At 36.1% G+C, this 23,656-nt stretch overlaps 2 protein-coding genes across 3 annotated transcripts in view; one reads left to right on the top strand and one right to left on the bottom strand.

Annotated features, from left to right (window-relative positions):
• Positions 1–1,269: 1,269 nt before the first annotated feature.
• On the bottom strand, positions 1,270–21,283 carry fam189a2 (family with sequence similarity 189 member A2). Its single transcript, XM_079814734.1, has 11 exons — positions 20,773–21,283; positions 19,325–19,381; positions 17,117–17,227; positions 15,639–15,758; positions 13,119–13,226; positions 12,418–12,551; positions 9,677–9,803; positions 9,364–9,442; positions 7,338–7,487; positions 3,630–3,931; positions 1,270–2,378 (listed from the first exon to the last, which is right to left on the bottom strand). The coding sequence occupies exons 1-11, from the start codon at positions 21,070–21,072 to the stop codon at positions 2,103–2,105; spliced, it is 1,764 nt and encodes a 587-aa protein (XP_079670860.1). The 5' UTR covers positions 21,073–21,283; the 3' UTR covers positions 1,270–2,102.
• LOC307125108 (coiled-coil domain-containing protein 158-like) overlaps positions 20,852–23,656 on the top strand; it is a 15,926-nt gene continuing 13,121 nt past the window's right edge. Inside the window, exons 1-2 of one of the 2 annotated variants that reach the window (XM_079814735.1) lie at positions 20,852–21,210; positions 22,995–23,111. The gene's annotated coding sequence lies outside the window, so the exon portion shown is untranslated. Of the gene's footprint in view, positions 21,211–22,209; positions 22,499–22,994; positions 23,112–23,656 lie in introns of those variants that run through there. The other variant, XM_079814736.1, reaches the window with a different exon arrangement.

Raw genomic sequence — 23,656 nt, 5'->3', positions numbered from 1 at the left:
AATTACAATTATATGTTTGTCATTGTCTAAAAGTAAAAACACACTTTCTGTAAAGCAATAGCAATGTTTATTTATTTGCTAGCTTCTCTGTGATTGAACTATTTAGACGCATTCCTTTACCATAGCAGGAATGTTTGTATCAGTATTTGCAACATTAAACCAACTACTGAGAGCGTATACTACTAGAATGTCTCTTTCATCTCGCACACGCTCAGCATGATTTTCAGTTGCTGGTCCTGGTCATCGTCCAAAATGGTAGCTGTTGTGTATTTACACCAAACAAGAGACAATGTGCAATATAATGTGCTAAAATACACACTAATGTTCAAAAGTTTGAGCGTTTTTTGGGGGGGGGTTACACATTATTTTAAAGCGTCATTGTTACAGTGTAATTATATAAAATAATAATCAACTACATGTACTTACTAGTTAGTTGCATGTAATTATACACAATTTACTGTTATTAGTATGGTAAGTACATGTAACATATGAAACGGACACTAAAATAAAGTGTTGCCGATTCTTTTCTCTTATGCTCACCAAAACTGCATTATTTAACAAAAAATACAGTAAAAACAGTACTATTGTGAAATATTACTATTTAAAAGAAGTTTTCTATTTTAATATATTTTTTTTAAATGTCATTTATTCCTGTGATACAAAGCTGAATTTTCAGCATAATTACTCCAGTCTTCAGTGTCACATGATCCTTCAGACATCATCCTAATATGCTTATTTCGGTGCTCAAGAAACTATTATTAGTGTCTTATTATTTTCTTATTGTTATCAGTGTTGAAAACAGTAGTGCTGCTTAATATTTTTGTGAAAGATGCATCTTTTAAGGATTTTTTGATGAATAGAACGTTCAAAAAAACAAACTATATTTCATTCATTTGAAATATAAAACTTTAAATGTCACTATAAATGCTTTACTGTCACTTTTGATCTATTTAATGCATCCTTACTGAATAAAAGCGTTAATTTCTTTTTTTTTTTTTAAATCTTACTGACCCCAAACTTCTGAACAGTAAGTTTAGGTAACACCTTATTTTAAGGTGACGTAGAACTTACTATAGTAAACATAGTAAATGATGCATAATTACAACTAACCGTAACTCTAGAGTAAGCACATGTAGTTAATTAATATTGCTCAGTACTTATTTGAGTAAGTACAATGTATCTACGCCCCCTTAACATAAAGTGTAACCGAAGTATATTCCACACGTTTGAAATGCCAATTGAATAAAAAAAAAACAGACAACAGGCAGATGATTTTAAAACCATGTTTAATTCAGGGGGAATTTGGAATTTTGCACAATTCAGATGAGCCTCCTCATATTCAGTAATAATGCACACTACATTTCTGAAGAACATCTTGGGAGAAATAATGGTAACACTTTAGTTTAGGGTCCAATTCTCACTATTAACTTTGCTTATAAGCCTGCATATATTACTAGGATATTGGCTTTTTATTGGTACTTATGAAGCACATATTAATGCCTTATTCTGCATGACCATATTCTACATCCCTTAATCCCACCCAATACCTAAACTTAACAACTCCCTTACAATCTGTTAATAAGTAGCAATTAGTAGTTTATTGAGGCAAAAGTCATAGTTAGTTAATAATGAGAACTGGACTAAACTAAAGTGTGACCGAAATAAAAAATTAAAATTAAATAAAAAAAAATTCATCCCCAACCTCACAATATGCTGATTTAATCAGCAATGAGTAATTGTACACATCACATAATCTAAAAATAGCCATACATGTTTATTTTAATATTTTGTCAAATTTTTTTAAATGTTTTACATAATTTTTAAATAAGGAACATTGTTTCTTTTCCCAGTGTATTATTATAATAATGTGAAAAAAATAAAAACAAGCAACAGCTAGAATTCCAACTGTAAAATTAAAAATGAATAATATTCAGTACTCACACTGACAACAAAAACAGATATGGGTTAAAAATGAAGTGAAATCATCTGTACTCTATACAAAGCTTAGCTTCCGTCATGTGGTGTTCACTATACCTTCACCCGACTGGAGCAGAGTCTGTTTCCTCGCTTTCCACGCTTATCCAGTCCGTTTGAGACGTCGCTCAGAGGACAGTTTCTCGGAAGACTCCTATGAGGCTGTGTGGGCGTTCCTGTTCCAGGCGGCGGGATCCTGCCCGAGAGCCCATCCTGGAATTAGTTCGAGAATGGGTGCCTGTCCTGCGCTCCGGCCCTGTCTGCGGCTGTGCCCAGGTGAAGGAGCTGAGATCGCCACAGCTGCGCAGGTGAAGGATGCCCGGCCGTTTGCGCAGCGGCAGTGTGTTCTGCTCCTGCCTGGGGAGGGTGGATTGAGCTGGGGCAACCTCTGAAACTGTGATGGCCTGCAAACATGAATGAAAAAGATCTCTGAGAGGACAGGAAATTATAGGAACAAAAATGGCTGAACAGGAAATTCATCTTATAAGGCCTACATTTATTTTTACATTTGATATGCAAATTTTCAGTGTTCAGTCCAAGCTACTCTGAAACTGTAGCTTTACAGGCTACTTGTAAGTTAAAGTAGTTAAGTTACATAACATTTTAACTCCAGCCGTTGCCGTCTGTAAGTCGTATAATGCATGTGAATGGGGTCTAATTCTATTAGAGTAAAAAAAACATGCACAGACAACTTCAAATTAAACCCTGCGGCTCGTGGCAACACATTGATGTTTTAAGACACGAAACGATCGGTTTCTGCGAGAAATATAAAATACCTGTGCGGTCATAGATATATACATAGATGTCTCATTAGTGCCTGCGCGGATCGATCAAATGAGGAATCTACGTATATATTTCTATGATCGCGCTGGTATTTTGACCTTACTCGCAGGAAATTATGGCAGTCTGGAGAGCTGATGACATTCGTCTGATATGAGGTGAAATGATAGCATAAATACCGTTCGGTTTCTCGCAGAAACCCATCGTTTCGTGTCTTAAGACATCAATGTGTCGTCACGAGCCGCAGGGTTTAATTTGAAGTTGTCTGTGCATGTTTTTTCTTATGATGCCAATGCTGTACTGTTATAAAGATCTTGTTGATTTACAATACAAGCAATCCGAATTTCATCTTACTTTTTGGCTATAGAAATATCAGCAATTGCACCAAATTGCATAGTTTTGCTCAGTTTGGGCCTCTGAATAAAATCGAGGTGTTTCCCTTACTCAAGTATGAGCTCCATAGTTTAATATGTTAGGCTTTAAAGGGTTAAGGGATAGTTTCTCCCAAAAATGAAAATTATGTAATCATTTTCTCAACAGTTGATACTGCCATTGACTTCTATAGTTTTTTTTCCCCATACTATGGAAGTCAATCGGGCCCATCAACTGTTTAGTTACCCATATTCTTCAAAATATCTTGTTTTGTATTCAGCAGAATAAAGAAATTCATACAGGTTTGTAACAACTTGAGGGTGAGTAAATGATGGCAGAATTAACATTTTTGGAAGAAACTATCCGTTTAATTTTCATTTTGACAAACTATCCCTTTAAAATATCACAATCTGGATTAAAACTCAAATCACTCACTTGAGCACTAAAGCTAAATATGTTTAGCAATACGCAATTCTCTGCATTTTTAATCCTGTGTGTCTTGCCTGATCAATGAAGCTGGCACAGCGAACGGCCTCCTCCATGTGTTCCTCATCAGAGCGCAGCACAGTTTTGATGCTGTTGACCAGCTCCTGTACCTCCGGGGTCAAGCTGCATGAGGACTGCTCCAGAAAACGTGCCACCAGCAGTTTTGTGTCTCTATAGTTCTGGTAGTCCACCATGGAGTTGGGGCGCGGCTTCCGTTTGCCACGGCCCCGTCGTAGTGTAACCGTCCCATGCTCTGTTCCATTCACTGACGACGGACCAGGGCCTAATTCTGTCTGTGTAGCTGCTTCACAACTCATTACTATAGTAGAGAATGAAACAAATATCACAATGAGATATAGCGGTGCATGTTTTTGGCAAATATTTGTAAAATGATATACACTCATTAGAGATGAAAACTCATTTCACTTTATTTAAAGCTTTTAAGTAGAGCTACACAATTTAAGTGGGAAAATCTAACTGCAATTTTTCCAATTTAAATGTGATTTAAAATGCATTTTAAGGAAAAAATGCTATGCTTGTTTGTAGGGCTGCACAATTTGGCCCAAAAAAATTGTGATTACAGTGCATCCAGAAAGTATTCACGGCGCTTCACTTTTTCCACATTTTGTTATGTTACAGTTTTTGTTATGTTGTGTTATGTTAAAATGGATTAAATGCCTTATTTGTTCCCACTTTATATTAGGTGGCCTTAACTACTATGTACTTACATTTAAATTAATCATTTGATACAATGCACTTATTGTGTAAATACATGTTTTTACATTGTACTTATATTATAAAAAAATACCAGCATGTTACTATATCTGTAATTATTATTACACTGTAATTATAATTACACTGTTTACCCATCTCTTACACCGTAACCAACCCTTAAACCTACCCATACCACCAAAACTGTCCCAGCTCAATAGCAGCAAAAATGTTTTGCAATACAATATGAACACAATAAGTACATTGTACTTATTTTTTGATGTAAGTACATAGCAGTTAAGGCCACCTAATATAAAGTGGGACCCAAATTTATTAAAAAATAAAAAAAACACATGTACATAAGTATTCACAGCCTTTGCTATGACACTCAAAATTGCGCTCAGTTGCATCCTGTTTCCACTGATCATCCTTGAGATGTTTCTACAGCTTGATTGGAGTCCACCTGTGGTAAATTCAGTAAATTTGGAAAGGCACACACCTGTCTATATAAGGTCCCACAGTTAACAGACCATATCAGAGAACAAACCAAGCCAGGAAGTCCAAGGAAATGTCTGTAGACCTCAGAGACAGGATTGTATCAAGGCACAGATCTGGGGAAGGGTTCAGAAACATTTCTGCAGAATTGAAGGTCCCAATGAGCACAGTGGCCTCCATAATCCGTAAATGTAAAAAGTTTGGAACCACCAGGACTCTTCCTAGAGCTGGTCGCCCGGCCAAACTGAGAGATCGGGGGAGAAAGGCCTTAGTCAGGGAGGTGACCAAGAACTCAATGGTCACTCTGACAGAGCTCCAGCGTTTCTCTGTGGAGAGAGGAGAACCTTCCAGAAGAACAACCATCTCTGCAGCACTCCACCAATCAGGCCTGTATGGTAGAGTGGCCAATACCATCCCGACAGTGAAGCATGGTGGTGGCAGCATCATACTGTGGGGATGTTTTTCAGCGGCAGGAACTGGGAGACTAGTCAGGATCGAGGGAAAGATGAATGCAGCAATGTACAGAGACATCTTTGATGAAAACCTGCTCCAGAGAGAGCTGGAGCTCAGACTGGGCAAAAGTTAATCTTCCAACAGGACAACGACCCTAAGCACACAGCCAAGATTACAAAGGAGTAGCTACGGGACAACTCTGTGAATGTCCTTGAGTAGCCCAACCAGAGCCCATACTTGAACCCGATTGAACATCTCTGGAGAGATCTGAAAATGGGTGTGCACGACGCTCCCCATCCAACCTGATGGAGATTGAGAGGTCCTGCAAAGAAGAACGGGAGAAACAGTCCAAAAGTAGGTGTGCCAAGCTTGTAGCATCATACTCAAAAATAATTGAGGCAGTAATTGGTGCCAAAGGTGCTTCAACAAAGTTTTGAGCAAAGGCTGTGAATACTTAAGTACATGTGAATTTTTTTTCTGTTTTTTATTTTTAATACATTTGCAAAGATTTCAAACAAACTTCTTTCACGTTGTCATTATGAGGTATTGTTTGTCAAATTTGGAGGAAAATAAGGCATTTAATCCATTTTGAAATAAGGCTGTAAAATAACAAAATGTGGAAAAAGTAAAGCGCTGTGAATACTTTCCGGATGCACTGTATATATAAATAAGACAATAATAATAATGTAATATTCTTTTATTGTCATATATATATATATATATATATATATATATATATATATATATATATATATATATATATATATATGCATGTTACTTTTATATACATATTTATATTCATATAGTTAATTTTATTATTATATTTATTATTATTATTCAATGAATGTATTAAACAAGAAATATTGTTATTGATATGTTTACCTGTAAAATAATATAAATCAAGTATTTAAGAAATATAATAATAACAATACTTATATTGACGGCGGTCTTAATTTTCAAACATTAAAGCTTTTATTTTGCCTGAACTCCACAGGGAATCCTGAATATTCACATTTAAGCTGAGACTGCGTGTAATTTCAGAAGTAGGACAAAACATCAAAGTCGCTTTCAAGTAATTTTAAGTAACCACAGGCTGCTCTGTACTGCTGTTCCAAAAACACAGTCAAAACCACTTGACTCAAAAATCCTAATTCTCTTATAGGTTATAGGACTACAAATTAAAGCACTCTATTTGAAATGTATCCATCTAAGCCAGTTGGTGTTGGTATAATGCCCAAGACCACTGCTGTATCAGTTGTACAGGAAGACAGATAAGAACTGGCAAAGTATAAACCTTTAATCCTACATCAGACAGACATAAGAGAAGCGTTCACTTGTGTGTGGGAGAGAGAGTGTGAGAGAGTGACAGCATTTCTTGAAGAAGAAACTTGAAGAAAAGGAGAAGTCAATTTATGGCAGTGTATTTAATTGCTCTCTGCTGGCCCTCAACAGTAACACTGAGACTCCTATATTTAAAAAGGGCTTCAAGTAACCACTGACAGGTATAGTTTCTCTAGATTTACTATCAGACCCAGTCCTCTGCTTTGGATACACACACCAAGTAAAAAGAAACCTCCATCTGTCATTGGAGAAAAGCCAGTGTTCATAAACTAATTATAAAGATTTGTGTCAGTGTCTGCTCTTCGACCTTTTATGGAAAACTTTTTATGTATATTTAGGCTTAAAACAAGACAAATCTGCCTGTACGCTACAAAAACATATAAGCACCCTGAAAAGAACATATATCCTCAAATTTTTAATTAAATTAAATTTAAATTATAATTAATACTGTAAAATATAATATATGAAGTCTTAATATCTTGTTTTTAATATCTAAGTTTACTGGAAAACAAGGCCATTTTCTATGTAATGTGTAAACTAAATGTAAGCGATAATATACAGTCGGCTGGTCAACTGGTCATTTATTATACAAGAAGAAAGAGACCACTGAGCTACAATGAATGAAAACAGCACAGAAATGTAGAAAACTGGTTGTCAAATGTACAGTTTAGGGGTCAGCCTTGACAATTGACCAATCAGACCATTTTGAGGATTCCTTCCCTTACCTTTGGCGGTCAAATCCAGCAGGACAGGGTCGCTGTTGGACCTGCGGAGGCGAGGTCTGTGAGGTTTTCTGCTGGAGGAGACTGCGGTGTTAGGCTGTCCGGACTGTATCGGGGGTGTGGGGCTCAATATGGCCGTCTGATGGCTCTGGTCTGAATAAAACATGCAAACAAACTACATAAAAAGAGTAAACATCATTTGTACAGAAGTCTTTTTCTAATCTATTTATGTCTGTTCTACATCAGCAACTGCTTGGACAAATCCATCAAAAGAGGAATCTGGCCAAAGCAAACCTAGTCTATAAAGTCAACTAGAGACCACTTTTTAAGAGTCGTGCATTCTAAAAAAAAAGAGATGCTATGTCATGTTACTTCATAACAAATATCTATCGCTCTTAATTTTTTAGACAGAAGTCTCTCGTGCTCACCAAGGCTGCATTTATTTGATAAAAATACAGATAAAAAAAAACTGTAAAATGTTAAAAAAAAATATACAATTTAAAATAGCTCTTTTCTATATGAATATGTTGCGAAATGTAATTTATTCCTGTGATGAATTTTCAGCATCCTTACTCCATTCTTCAGTGTCACATGATGAATGAGAATTGAAAGTTCAAAAGAACAGCATTTATTTGAAATAGAAATCACTTTTGGTCAATTTAACGCATCCTTGCTGAATAAAAAAATCTTACTGAACTTTTGAACGATAGTGTACAGTGAGACCACATTAAAAAAAACGTATCCTATAATCCCTTTTAAACTTGGAAATGACAAACTTGTGAAGTTCATTAAAGCAAAAGAAAGATGAACCAAATACATGTTCATTTTCAATTCAGTTCCAATTCGATTTGTTATGCTGATCATATAATTGGTCATGAAAAATTCTGTGAGAAATTAGAAAACTGCAAAAAGGATTTTGAAAAGTGTCCGCTGACTGAATATTCACTTGTGAAGGATAATTAAAAACATGTTACGCTATCTTTGAATGTGTTGAAGGATACAGACAGCTATAAAAAGAAAAATAAATCCCTTACCGAGGAACACTGGACATACAACTGACGCCACAAAAATACATTTCCTTTAATACACAGATGACATAATTATGGATGGGTACTGTGATACGCTGTGAGAATCTTGATTAAATATAGAGTACCAGAGGCACTGGTTTCATATAAGCGGTGTCAATAACACGTTCATGTAGGCCTAAGTAGCAGCTCCTTTTTGTAGATCCAGATTTTCAAAACTTTCTATTTGTTGATTGGAACACCATTTTGGTGCACTGTTTTAAAAGGTGAACTGTCTTTTGTTCTATGTTAAAATAGTTTCTCCTGCCATGGTTTACTGTTCAGAGACAACCGTAAAGGTCTGTTCACACCAAGAACGATATAACTATAATGATAACTATATTAGCGCTGCAGTTTTGTTGTTTGTCACTTTAAATGCTCAAGCTCTTTAAAGCAGGATTCATTCTGATATATTGTTTCTCTGTGCCATTATCGTTGTAGTCGTGGTGTAGACTCTGCTATTCTTTTACATTTAGAATTTTTTTTAGAACTATATCTGTATCATTAATGTTACAGTTATCATCCTTGGTGCGAACTAGCCTTAAAGGTGCACTGTGTAAGTTTTAGCGCGCCCACCGCTCACCCCTCCCTTTCGAAGCACATAGAGAAGCTACGGTGGCCGACACACAAGGACAAAGATGCTGTCGACTGAGAGAGCAGAGAGTAGCTAGCGCTCTGTAGAGAAGTTTGTCTGTTTAGGGCTACTGTAGAAACATGACGGCACAAAATGGTGACTTGTATGTAAGGTCTTTATACACCACTCAAAACATAGTTATGTATATTATATTGCATTTCTGTCAATAGATCCTCATAAATATTACACTGAACCTTTAAGTCTGTAAATCTGTAATCGTATAGGTCTATATATGGTCTATATACTGTATATAGACCTATATATTATACTGTAAATATATAGATCTATATACCTCAACAGGTCTATATGCAAAAATACAACTAGTTCATACCATCACTGGGCGTCTCCGTCTCTGCACTCTCTGTGAGGACCTCGGTCAGATCCGTCATTTGCACCTCAGTATTCTGGGCCTGATATAAATACAGAAGGTCAGTGAGCGGACAAGGGCTGTATTTGATTGGGCTGTTGCCAATTCAAGCCTGCTGGACCAGGACACGGTGCCATGTTCGCTGAAAGGGTGTAAGGTCTGCTTTACAAAAAAGTTGAAATGCTATCATGAATAAATGCTGTAAATGCTAAATGGCTTTTGACTTTCATCAGAGATGATTATGCAGATGGCATATGATCACTATATGAATCAGTACCTGAGCTGCTGGTTGCGATGCAACAGCTTCATAAGGTGGAGGAGGGTCTAGAGGACAGAAGACCTCCACTCCTTTAATTCTGGCACCGTATATATGAGGAAGAGGAATCACACCGTCACCAAACATCCTGTCAAAACACACACACATTTACACTGTAAACAAGCCATGAGAAAATATAACGACAGTAAACACTGTAGATAAACCAATTAGAGTTTGATCAGAACATCCAATGAAACAGGAGTATATCATGCTTTCCCACACACAAACTTCAATCCTGTTTTAGGTTGCCAAAACATTTTGGTTGCCTGCCAAACACTGAGCCACCCACTCACAAATCTGATAAATCCTGCTGTATTTTTGGTTAAGAGATCAAGGTCAAAGTGTGTGTGTGTGTGTGTGTGTGTGTGTGTGTGTGTGTGTGTGTGTGTGTGTGTGTGTGTGTGTGTGTGTGTGTGTGTGTGTGTGTGTGTGTGTGTGTGTGTGTGTGTGTGTGTGTGTGTGTGTGTGTGTGTGTGTGTGTGTGTGTGTGTGTGTGTGTGTGTGTGTGTGTGTGTGTGTGTGTGTGTGTGTGTGTGTGTGTGTGTGTGTAAAACTAATGCTTCAGCGGGATCATGGAATGCTTAAAAGATTTTATAGTGTATTGAAAACAGTTAAATTATGCAATGTTACTGTAATAGATATTTTCACCTGATCTGAAAACAGATATATTCAGAAGTGGAGAGTGTTTAAGGCTGAAGGAAACTTAGCTTACATATACACACACTACCGTTAATTACCGTTATGTTTATTGAAAGTAGTAGTAGTAAGAGTATTTGAGTTTATTACCATATCAGCATAATCGGCTATTACATGGCAGATACTTATTAAACATTTAACAACATAGGGCCAGATTTACTAAACAGGGCAAATTAGCGTGAGAGCGCAATTCCAGAAAAGCGCACATGCGCATAAGTACATGTACAAATTGAGTACAATTCTATAAAAGATTCTTTAAATGTACTTGTGCAAAAAATTGTAATCGTTTTTCTTTGTCCTGATAAAAAAAAAAGTCCAAAAGTATATGTTTTACAGACAAGCTGGTAGTATAGTATTTACATTTTGGTGCTTCTTCACCCTTCAATAAATGCCCATGAGTCAGTTTAGCATAACCTATCCAACACCCTGTAAATACAACTTGGTTGTGTCTTGATTTAAAAGTTTATTGAATTAAATTAATATTCAGCAAGGACACATTAAATTGATCAAGAGACAGTAAAAATACAAAATACTCTATTTTAAATAAATGCTGTTCTTTTGAACTCTCTAATAATCTCTCGGCGTATTAAAATAATTTCTGAAGGATCATGTGACACTGAAGACTGGAGTAATGATGATAACTGAAAAAAATAGTTATTTTAAATTGTGATATTTCACACTAATAAAGTTTGTACTGTATTTTTGACAAAATGCAGAACATACAAGACTTTCAAAACCATTTTTAAAAAGGCAGCGGGTTTTTGCACTAAGTGCAAATAGCGATAGATGCTATTTACACCAAGTGTAAATAGCAACTAAATTCTATTTACTAAGTGAAATAGCATACTAAGTGAAAATGGTGATATATTCTATTTCCACCATGTAAAAGAAGCAGTTTGCAATATGTGTAAATAGTAATTAGATGCTTATACTTTATTTTGACAGATACATAGTACTTGCACATCAGTATTGTTGTACATTAACAGGATGCAATAATAACATAGTGTGTAAATGATTTTATTTATTAAAATTATTAAATGGATGCCGGATAATTCATAATTTTATGAATGGATTCAAACCCGGGTTGATCGCATCAAAACCTAGATCCTTGAGCCTTACGCTTCACTGACTACGCCACTGAAGACATTGAAATATGCTCATCTTTTTTTTTTTATCTTGTTTGGCCCAACCATAGACTGTAAAAAATATGGACGTAGTGTCCGTGACTTCACCCATAGCGTTCTGAAGAGCAGTTTTAAGCCTCAAAGTCGGCCGTTGCCATCTTGTCAGTGTGGGCAAAGAGGCGGGATGTGGCTGAAGCTGAGGTGACGTGATGACTAACAGACAGCAGACAAACGCAAGTCCACCTGTCACTCAAAGTGACCATGCCCCTTAATTATGCAGAACTTAACTTTAAGGCTTTATATAATGTAAACAAATGAGTTATAAAAAAATTCACCCCCCTCACAGTTGTCATGAAGGGCAAAATTAGCTATATAGACCAAAACCACAATTTGTACCAGGCTGTAAAAATGCATTTTAACATAGAGCTCAATGACATTCTGCTCTCTTTTGGAGCTTGTCTCTAGCGGCCAGTCGATGATTTGCAGTTTAAGTCACTTCCGTATCGGCTTCAAATGAAAGAAGGGGGAGGTTGCAGCTTGGGCCCAAACAGTTATTGTTAGGCGGAGCTAGTGCAAATAGCACTTGTCAACAAGGCACGCGCGCTATTTGCACTTGGTGTAAATAGACACTGCGTTTTAAAAAAAACTAACTTTTGAATGGTAGTGTATTTCTCACCCAAGATAGATTTTTTTTTTTAGCATATGAGACTTTCAAGAACATTATAAATATTACCAAACTTTTGAACGATACTGTAAGTTGTACATTATTACAATCTATATTACTTATTTAAAAGATGTATTATGTATTTTATATTTAATTGTGATTATTCCAAATGTTTACATTTTATTTAGTCATAATAATTAAATGAAAGTATATTCTACCTGCGAGCCAGGCGAGGGGTGTACGAATAGAAGGTGGAGAAGTATGAAGGAGGAGGTGCGGGAGCTACAAATTCGTCAGGGTCAGGAAGATGAGTCTGCTCCTCCACTTCCTCTGGAACAGGCCTGGCCTCTTCCTGCCAAAGACGATCATAATCAAACCACTATATCACATGACCAGGGCTTAGAAATATCTGACACATCTCTAAAATGTGTTAATAATCTATGCCACACACTGATCAGGAATTTAATTATTGCAATATATATATATATATATATACAAAATACAGATATAATTTGTTACTAGTGGGTGCAGGACACTATAGTTCATTTATGTAAGTGAGGATAACGAAATAAAGTAAACTCATATTATACCTAAAAATTCTTCATACAGTGTGAGTACCAGTAACATTTATTAAAAATTGGGCCCAAAATTATTCAGACACTTTGACCTGACCATGTTTTGCTTAAGTGTTTTTTCTTTAATTGCTAATGCAACCTTTTACACCACAGACTGAATTAAAAAAACATATATATATATATATATATATATATATATAAAGCGCGTCACCAGTTCTTGTCATACTGAATTACCATTTTCTAAACTATAGCGAATAAACTGTGATAATGTGAGAAAATGTCTGAATAAATTATGGTTTGACTGTGTATATATCATATTTTCTGTAATATGATTTTTTTCTCACCATGCAGGGCCGTCTGGTTGAGAAGATCTGGAGATATCTGAGTGCAGCAGCAACCAGACACACAGCCGTGGCCAAAGCATTCAGTGCACACAGTGCAAAGAGCACTTTCTGGAAGAGAGAAAACTCTATGACATCAGAATCTACTGTACATGGCTCTCTAGAATACTTCATTTTGATTGGTCAGTCGAGGCATTCTGCAGTCAAATAGTTTTCATATAATGACCTAATAATACTAAACTGCATAATTTCCTAAACAAAAGATTTCCTATATGCCTGTTGATGTCTCTTATATTACTCTGCTGTTTGTCTATATACACACACACACTCACCAGCCACTTTTTAGGTACACCTGTTCAACTTCTTATTAACACAAATCTAATCCAATCATCCAATCACATGGCAGCAATTATGCATTTAAGCATGTAGACATGTTCAAGACGATCTGCTAAAGTTCAAACTGAGCTTCAGAATAGGGAAGAAAAGTGATTTTGAATGTGGCATGGTTGTTGGTGCCAGATGGGCTGGTCTGAGTATTTCAGAAACTGCTGAACTACTGGGACTTCTGACGGCAACTTCCAGCAGGATAACGCACCATGTCACAAAGTTCAAATCATCTCAAACTGGTTTCTTGAACATAACAGTGAGTTCACTATACTCAAATGGCCTCTACAGTCACCAGATCTCAATCCAATAGAGCACCTTTGAGATGTGGTGGAATAGGAGATTCGCATCATAGATGTGCAGCCGACAAATCTGCAGCAACTGCGTGATGCTTTCATGTCAATATGGACCGAAATCTCAAAGCAATGTTTCCAGCACCTTGTTAAAAGTATGCCACGAAGAATTAAGGCAGTTCTGAAAGCATCTCAGTACTAGCAAGCAAGATGTACCTAATAAAGTGACCGTTGAGTGTATATCTATCTCTCTACTATCTGTCTGTCTGTCTATCTATCTATAATTATATAACGTATATAAAAATATAAATATATAATATTATTACACTTAGGGATGAAACGATTACCGGTTTCACGATAAACCATGGTAAAATTTAGTGACGGTTAGTAATATCGTATAAAATTTAATTATCATTAAAACCGCATGTGATTATCACGATTTTAAAACTCGCGGTAAATCTTGTCCAGTCAGCCTCAGTCTGTTGCGCGCACCGCTGTTTTCTGAATGAGAAGAAATGGCAGAAGGCAGTGACAGCACTCTGGAGATTGTTCAGCCTCTAAAAGGACCCAATCTGAGGCGTTGTCATATTTTGGCTTTTACAAAAGTCCTGAGGGAAACTTAATCGAAGATGGTCACCCTGTCTGCAGAACATGCCAGAATAAAGTCGCTGTAATAGGGAAAACACTTCAAAACTACGAACGCAAGGCAAGTGGACTTTGACCTCAATACCAAAACTACGTCTGGGAAATATAACGTGAAGCGAACGAACAAGTTCAGACAAGACTAGGGTGACATTTAAGGGATAATAATCAGGGTTTGCCATTAACAACCGCCGTTTGCGGGTGTAAGTTAACGTTATTTCGGCTGCTCACTAGCCACTCTGCTGTTGAACTTATTATAGTCTTCTCAAAAGCCATCTGTTATAATCGCGTTGCACATTATAACCACTCACACGTGTTTATATTGAGTTTATGAATGCAATGTCTCATAATCAGAGGCGTTCAGATTATCCGGAATTTTGTTCAGAGCGCGCGCCGCTCACATGCTGAAATCTACACTAAAAGCAGAGATGTGTGTGTGATGTACGCAAGAGATTCACTCATCATACAGAGGTTGACTGTTTTTGTTCTATTTCAGCAGCGAACATAGTTTCAAACAAACACAGCAGAACCACAGCGCATCTGATGTGACTGGCATAAAGTTGGTGAATTTAGGGACCGTCTCTAAAGTTACACACAACATTGGTAACGTTATACACGTTTGAAACTTTAATAGCATTTGAAGACAATGAAAGTCATAAAACTGGCTGTAAAGTGATCATCTAGGTGTCAGGTATGATGCAGTCATTTTGATATTTAATAAAATAAACTGTCAAATCATATGGAAATATGGATATGCATTATTTCTCTAGGATACTGTTTGGGCTCTTACACAAAACATGCTAGATTTAAATGCATCATTGCTGAACACTGATGAGAATATTGCTTGAGAATATATTTACAGAGCTAATATTAGAGATTATATTTACGAGAAATTATTATTATTTATGCGTTGCTATATTGACGACGGCCATTATAAGGAAGAAAATCCCACAGAATCTTGCTTAAAAAAGTGCATAGAGCTGCTTTAGTTTGTTTGTTGATTTTCAAATATAAAACTTGAACAAAACCGTGATAATATTGATAACCGTGATAATTTGGGTCACTATAATCGTGATGTTAAATTTCCATACCGTTTCATCCCTAATTACACTACTACTTATAGCTATCTATCAACCAACCAAGAAGTAGTAAAAATATTTTAATACTTATTTAAAAAGATGCACACACACACACACACACACACCTTGAGCAGGATTCTCATTGTGCCACATGCATGACCTGCGTAGATCTTAATCAACTTCTCCTCTTGGCACTGAGTGCTTGGAGTTTCTGAACAGCAGTAACAGAGATCACCCTGCTCACTCTGAAACACAGAAACACATTCATTATGTTCGTCTCTCATTGACGTCTGATGACATGATATACTAATACCTAAAGAACTGCTTGGATTCAAAATAGGAGACTGAGGATGAAGTTTCCAGGCACTTTTCTACATTTGACAGTCTTTTGAGTGGTTTGGCACTGCATGCGATAACAGCTCAAAGATATGAGGTCAACAATATGGCAGGGACATTTTCATGACAAGTGAAAATGATGAAAGAGCAGCCTTCAGAAATGACAGCACCCCAAAAACTAAATCAAATCCAAGGAAAGCTGGAACCTTCTTTGACTCTCAATTTCAGGGCTCACTTTGACTTGGACAAACTTCAGTCCTATACGCATGGTACAGATGTATGGTCAGCTTTTTTCCATAATGTGTTCTAGTGTTTGCTAGAGTGTTGCAATGAGGTTGCCAGGGTGTTCTATGTGGTTGCTATGTAGTTTTATACAAATATGTAATTGGTCTTAGTAAGAAAAGCCACAAGTCTATGGAGGACCAGGAGTGCCACTTAAAAATAAAATGAAGAATCAATTTATAAATGTAATAATTCAAACGTAAAAATCTATATAAATAAATCACTTTTAAATGGACAAATGAATAGACATATTTAAAGTTGTTTATTTAATTTGTTTTTAAATGTAGTTTCATAAAACAATAAAACAATACAATAAAAACATTTTAAATGTATAAATAAACATATTTAAAACTGTTTATTTAATTAATGTTTTAAAATGAATATTAATAAAACAAAAAGTAAATTAATAAATCATTTTAAATGCACATTTTAAATCGCTTTTTAAAAAGCATTTGGCAAACGCTGTTTTGTCAAGTTTTGCCAAATTATTGTCTTTATCCATTTGTCAATCGAGTTAAAAAATCCCATTGGACAGTACATTTTATACATTTATAATGTTTTTATTTAATTTATTGTTTTATTAAACTACATTTAAACACACAAATTAAATAAACAACTTTAAATATGTCTATTAATTTGTCCATTTAAAAGTGATTTATTTATATACATTTTTTTGTTTTAATTATTAAATTGATAAATTTATTCATTTTATTTTTAAGTGGCACTCCTGGTCCTCCATACAAGTCTCTCTATTATATTCAAAATAATAATTTCCCACACATTTTAAAATATCTTTCATGTCTGTAACACAAATGTGGTAGGCATTAGACCCCCCCCCCCTTTAATATATAATATGAATATATACTTGTTATTTGGTTTATATTTTGCATCTAGGTTCTTGAAAAGTCATCAATACATGAGACATTTGACATTGTAATGTTATTATCTCGAACACAGCACATGTCCAAGTGCACAGATTCCTCACCAGCTGGCAGTTAATGGTACTGGAGACCAGCTGAGCCCCCTGACAGCAGAGGATGAACCCTGCCAGGTTTAGCAGGATACAGACCACTGACAGCAATACAAACAGATTTACCTGTGTGAGAGAAGAACAAAAAAAGATTAATCCTAGTCAGTCGTTTTATTTGACAAATATAATACTCCTGCCCAAATCTGGAATTAGCAAATGATACTTACAGTAGCATTCGCAAATTTGGGGTCAGTGAGATTTTTTTGTTTTTTCAAGGCTGCATTTATTTGATCAAAAATACAATAAAACAATTTGTGAAATATTATTACAATTTTAAATAACTGTTTACTATGTTAATATATTTTATTTAAATGTATTCCTGTGATGACAAGGCCGAATTTTTCAGCAGCCATCACAGAGAATTTAGTCCTAACCTTATCCTTACCTCTAAACCTAACCCTAGCCATAACTGATCCCTTGAATCAGAGGGAAATTATAGGTGAATTACACCAATGTAGAAGCACATAACTCTAGTTGTAAGCCTACACTTGACATCAACTTGTACCTCAAATCTGATTGGTTGATTGGAATGTTGTTGGACTTGGTTCACCCTTCAGTGTCACATGATCCTTCAGAAATCATTCTAATATGCTGATTTGCTACTCCAAAAACATTTCTTAATATATTAATAGAAAGTTCAAAAGAACAGCATTTAAAGGGTTAGTTCACACAAAAAGGAAATTTCTGTCATTAATTACTTACCCTCATGTCGTTCGACACCCGTAAGACCTCCGTTCATCTTCGGAACACAAATGAAGATATTCTAGTTGAAACCCGATGGCTCAGAAATGCCTCCATTGGCACAATGCACTTTACACTCTCAAGACCCTTAAAAGATACTAAAGACGTCGTTACAAAGTCAATCTCACTACAGTGGTTCTACAATAACTTTATGAAGCAACGAGAATAGTTTTTGTGCGCAAAAATACCCTAAATAACGACTTATATAGTGATGACCGATTTCAAAACACTGCATCATGAAGCTTCGAAGCGTTATGAATCAGCGAGTCGAATCATGATTCGGATCGCGTGTCAAACCGCCAAACTGCAATTCACTTTGGCGATTCAAACCGCTGAATCGACTCACTGATTCATAACGCTTCGAAGCTTCATGATGCAGTGTTTTGAAATTGGTCATCACTATACAAGTCGTAATTTAGGGGGGTTTTTTGCGCATAAAAACTATTCTCATCACTTTATAAAATTATTGTAGAACCACTGTAGTGAGATGGACCTTGTAACGACGTCTTTAGTACCTTTTATGGGTCTTGAGAGTGTACAGTGCATTGTGCCAATGGAGGCCTTTCTTAGTCATCGGATTTCAACTAAAATATCTTCATTATTGTTTCTGAAGATGAACGGAGGTCTTACGGGTGTCGAACGACATGAGGGTAAGTAATTAATGACAGAATTTTCATTTTTGGGTGAACTTACCCTTCAATGCATGCTTGCCGAATAAAAGGGGTTGAACAGACTTGTCGACTAATCGATAAGTAAGCTGCCAGGTAGAATCAATTCACATACAATAACTCTCTCACTAATGCATTCATATAAATAAATGCAGCCCAATCTTTACTGTAACTTTATCTGTATTTGATTTAGAACGAGCAGAAATCTGTGAGAAATATAACGACCCTAAGACAAAATAACTGATGTAAAAAATAAGCTGCTATGTAGAAGCAATAACCTTGTGGGCAGCGCTGTGAATGAGGTCTCAGCTCGAGGGGCCGGCTTATCTGTTCATTGATGACGTTATCTGCGACTAGTCGATGTCGACTGGACTTTCATCACATAAATGTCTGAAGTCATACAACCCCTAACTACTACAACAACAACAAAAAATCTAAAACGCTAAACTTTTGAATGGTATTATGAATGGCAAAAGGAAGAATCTGATGGTCGGCTTGAGACTTAATTAACAAGGTCTGGTGTTCACAGATCCTCTTTAAGGGGTCATTTAAGGGCCTAACAACTGTCTTTAACATAAGGACATGGGCATGCAGAAGATTACCCTGAAAACATATGTTCAGATCAATACAGGATTAATTCTCTGTAGTAAACATCATATAACATAATATAAAAATGTATCCGCTTATTTAAACGGGAGCACAAAAACTGACGCCTTAAAGACTTATCAGTCTTAGATTGGCAAAACAAACATACCAATAGTAGCATAGGCCGTTTCCATGTGGTTAGTCCAATGATCCCAGAGAGGATGACCTGCAGATAACAAACAGTGCTTTCAATAAAGAGGCAAACACTCACAGACAGGTTAACCGATAACCCATCATTACCCATCACATGCCTTCAGCACTTTTAAAACCTGTTTCAATGACTCCTCTCACTCAGAGTGTTGTTAGCCGGCAGCCTCACTCAAATACTATTGTCCATCCTCGGCTCCCTTGCGTTTCCTCTAACCCTGCCACTTCCTGTCAATTACACTGAATGCTGTGCGACTGCGATTGCAGCTGATGGGTTCCAGTGTTTAGCTCATTTCTTTTCATACATGACAATCAAAATGCATTTTACTAACCTATAAAATTTTATTTTAATAAAAAATATTCTTTAATAAGACAATCAACTTGATTTCAACATTGTTATATCTTTATTTCCATCGTTGGTAAATGAAGCAATTATTTCAGAATTTTTACTTGAGTTTTTAGAGTTAAATCTTCTTGATTTTTCTTAATGAATAATACATTTCAAATTCAAGTGTATAAATGAACAAACAATAGATCTTGTTAACTAACTAACTAACTAACTGTTGTTTACATGCCAAAAGATGTTTTTTTAAGTGGTATGCATAATATGGCAGCTTTACTTATAAACAGTATCTCACTATAGAGTGTTAAGCAGTAAAAGAGATTCACACTCAACCATGACTTCACTGACGAGTTCACTCAGCTCCTGCCGATGACTGACCACAAATGTAACCCATACTTAAATATGAGAAATAATATTGTAAATTCCAATAAACTTGGTACTATGACAGTTTCAAAAGATCTGAAAACTTTTCTGAAAAAGATTTCAGTTAAAAAGATTTCAGATTTTAGTTAAAATATTATAATATTATATATATATATATATATATATATATATATATATATATATATATATATATATATATATATATATATATATATATATATATATAAAATCAGTTAAAATTATTATTGAATATTATAATTTTATTTAATATAACTGAATCAACTACATTAGATTATATCAATAAAGTAATGGACAGATCAGGTAGACATATTTCCTTGAGGCAACAACTGTACATTAGCACTTTTTAAGCGTAACTAATAATTCATTTACAACGTACTGACAGATCAGCTCTTTCATAGTGAATTATTGGTAGACTACAGAGTCTGATGTGGTCACATAGCAAATAGACTGTACTAAAAGTGTAGCCGCACCACGTTTATCAGACTACATTGGAAACACATTAGACTGCAATAAAACTTCTCTATACCTGTTGGTTTGTACTGAATCAATTTAAAGCTGTAGACATATTATCAAGGAAAACATTTTAATATATGTAGCATGCTTATGTGGTGTCAAATAAAAACATTAGCACCTCTGACTATGGCCAGTAATCTAATACTCACAGAAGACCCGGCCCAAAACGGACAGGAGTTTCTAATAGGGGGCGAGTTGCTAAGGGACAGAGCCCCGAAAGAGAGAGCCACCATGGAGCAGCCGAGAACCAGCTGCAGCAAGCCGAGGGAGAGCAGAGGGCGAGCGGGCAGCAGCGCCGGAATGATCCGCGTCTGCGATCCAGACATACGGGCCGGAAAAGCGGACACACAGCGGCTGCGACTTCTGTAAGATGCGTTTGCGAGCTGATGGGCCAGAGCAGCCCCTGATAAACGACAACAAGATCCAGGCAGAACTACGGGCAGAGACATTGGAGACGCACGAGCACCCAAACAACAATACACATTAAACCAGCGTAGTGGCGCTGCCTCATTTTACTCTGTAACTCTCAAGGCGACGGTTATTTCTTTAAACTGCCCGTTCCGCATTACTTCCATGGTCCTGTCGAGGTAGAGTATTGGTTTTAAAATAACTAGGCTCTGTGACCTGCTGCTCGGATTTGGTTTCACATTTTTTGGGCAGAGCGAGCAGAGAGGCGGGGGAGGGGTGCGTGGGAAGGGAAGAGAAGAGACGACACACACACACACACACACACACACACACACTCGTCCGTTCCGCGAGTGTGAAGAAAGACCGTATCAAGAGGGTGAAATTATAATGTCATCTTTTGTGGTGAACATGAAGCATTGTGTTGCTAAGTCTGTAATAGTGAAAGTACCACATGTACTTGCTCTTTGCTGCGTATGATTTCTTGAGAGTGAAATATCTTTATTACCAAATAAACAATTGAACACAAACACTGACATTGCATTATTATTTTTTTTAAACAAAACTTTTATACTATATAAAAACAAACTGCAAAATGAGAAATCTTTGGTTGATAACAAATCTGTCAAACTCATCTTCGTGTGAATTTAGAATCCCTCATTAAGTTTTTTTTTTTTTACAGAGAAATAAATAGAATTTATTTATATCATTGTCCATACACAAGTCAAATCATATTTCTATTGCATATTTAAAATCAACTTTTAAAACCACTCTTTTAGAGATATTAAACTATAGAAAATGTGTTATATATTTTAACATAGCATTACACATTTGTCTTAAACGTTCATTTTCATCGTAAATTATACACAAGTGAATACATTTTTATGTGCAATATTTACATTTTAGTTAGCCTACATGTCTATTATGCTATTATAGTTTTCATACCGTCCAATTCTTAAGGCAGCTAACAATTATCAGGTTTCTTTCTTGACATTTTTACTTCGTGTTGACGATTGTGAAAGGCATGTTTACTAATGCACAAGGGCTGTTTCTTATAATTATTAGATATTTTTTAACGATTAACGACATGTTGCAATCTGCAATGGCCTGTGTGATTGGAAAGCCCATCGGGAGTGACGTTTTACGAGCTAATTGGTTAACTTGTTACGAGCTCTGTAGTTGCTATGGTGACGATGATGGCTTCATTGCGCCTGTTTGAAAACTAGCTAGCATGTTAGGTAGCTTTCGTTAAATCTCGTTGCACGTGCAAACGAAGTAAAAAGAAAATACGTTTACATTAAATTTTAAACTTATTGTTCTCCCGATTTATTTGTAGAGAAAGAGAATATAGCAGTTATACAGGATGTTTTCTAACTATCAAAAACAAAGCTGATAAACATGACTAAAGCACCTGTCCACCACCGGAAGGGTTTCGACGCGTTATTTCTCAAGAACAAACTTCTTCCATATGTGAGTTCGGCCAGTTTAATCTGGTTGTAAAACTTTATGTGAATAGCTTTCTTTTTATGTCATTGACTGTATTGACCATCTAAAATAATAAGCGCAGAGTGGGAAGAACGCAACGGTAGCTAACAGACGCTTATTCTACTTTAAAACAAAATCTTAAAACGTGTTTTTAAATAACTGTGATCAAACAAAACAACACAATTGTTATACAGTACTGTAACGTTAGAGTATATATTTAAATTCTTCTAGAAAGTGCTGCAGTGAACACTTAAGTACACTTAATTTACTTCAGGTGTGTAACCTAGAATGCGTATTTTTTTACTCGGTATTCATTCATATATATATAAATATAAATATATATTATTTAAAATATATTATTTAAAATTCTTTACTAAGGCACTGTGCGTTTGTGTCTCTGGGTTCAATTGAGTTTAAGGCTCACTGAGTATCAGAATTTGAGGTAAGGCTGTACATCCATCACTACGTTATTCTGTTGCAGACAAGAGGAACGCATTACCAGTTCTGACCAGAGGGTGACGATATTGACTGAGAAACTCTGGTGTTGACAGACTAATAATTCCACCAGTCTACAGCTTCTGCTGGGGTTAGCAGCACAGTAAGTTCTCATCATACACATATCCTTCCAGCTGCTTTTCCTTCTGTCGCTTTTTGATTAAAATGCTTTTGTTTTGTGTTAGAAAATAAGCTGCAAGTCAAGCCTGTTTACACTAGAGTAAGATAAGTGAGCTGGAATCAGAGAAACAATGGACGTATGAAACAAAGGTAATAAGACGAGTGTTCCAAGCCTTTTTTGTGTTTACACCAAAACTGCAGCACACTGGGATATGGGATGTTTCACATTAGCACTGTCTGACTGATGCATCTGGTATGCTTGATAGCCTTCATATGCTGGATGAGGCTGTACTCTACAATGAGAGAAGGGTTTGTTGGAACGTAATTGAGTTGGCTGCTAGTTCAGGTCAGGGGAGAAGCAGTTGGCTCAATCCCAGGCCGAGAAGGCCGTGAGAGGAAGAGACTTCTCAGCCCAATTAGATGCATAACTCTGCCAACTTTTAGTAATAAACAGTAGTGTGAGCAACTCAAGGCATGTTTTTAATAACAACTGTCAGAGACATACTGACTGGAAGTTTGTAAATGCTG

This window comes from Gobio gobio (genome assembly GCF_949357685.1).
Source record: "Gobio gobio genome assembly, chromosome: 4".
Classification (NCBI taxonomy): Eukaryota; Metazoa; Chordata; class Actinopteri; order Cypriniformes; family Gobionidae; genus Gobio; species Gobio gobio.
The sequence above is the reverse complement of the archived record's forward strand: the minus strand, read 5'-3'. Positions and strand labels throughout refer to the sequence as shown.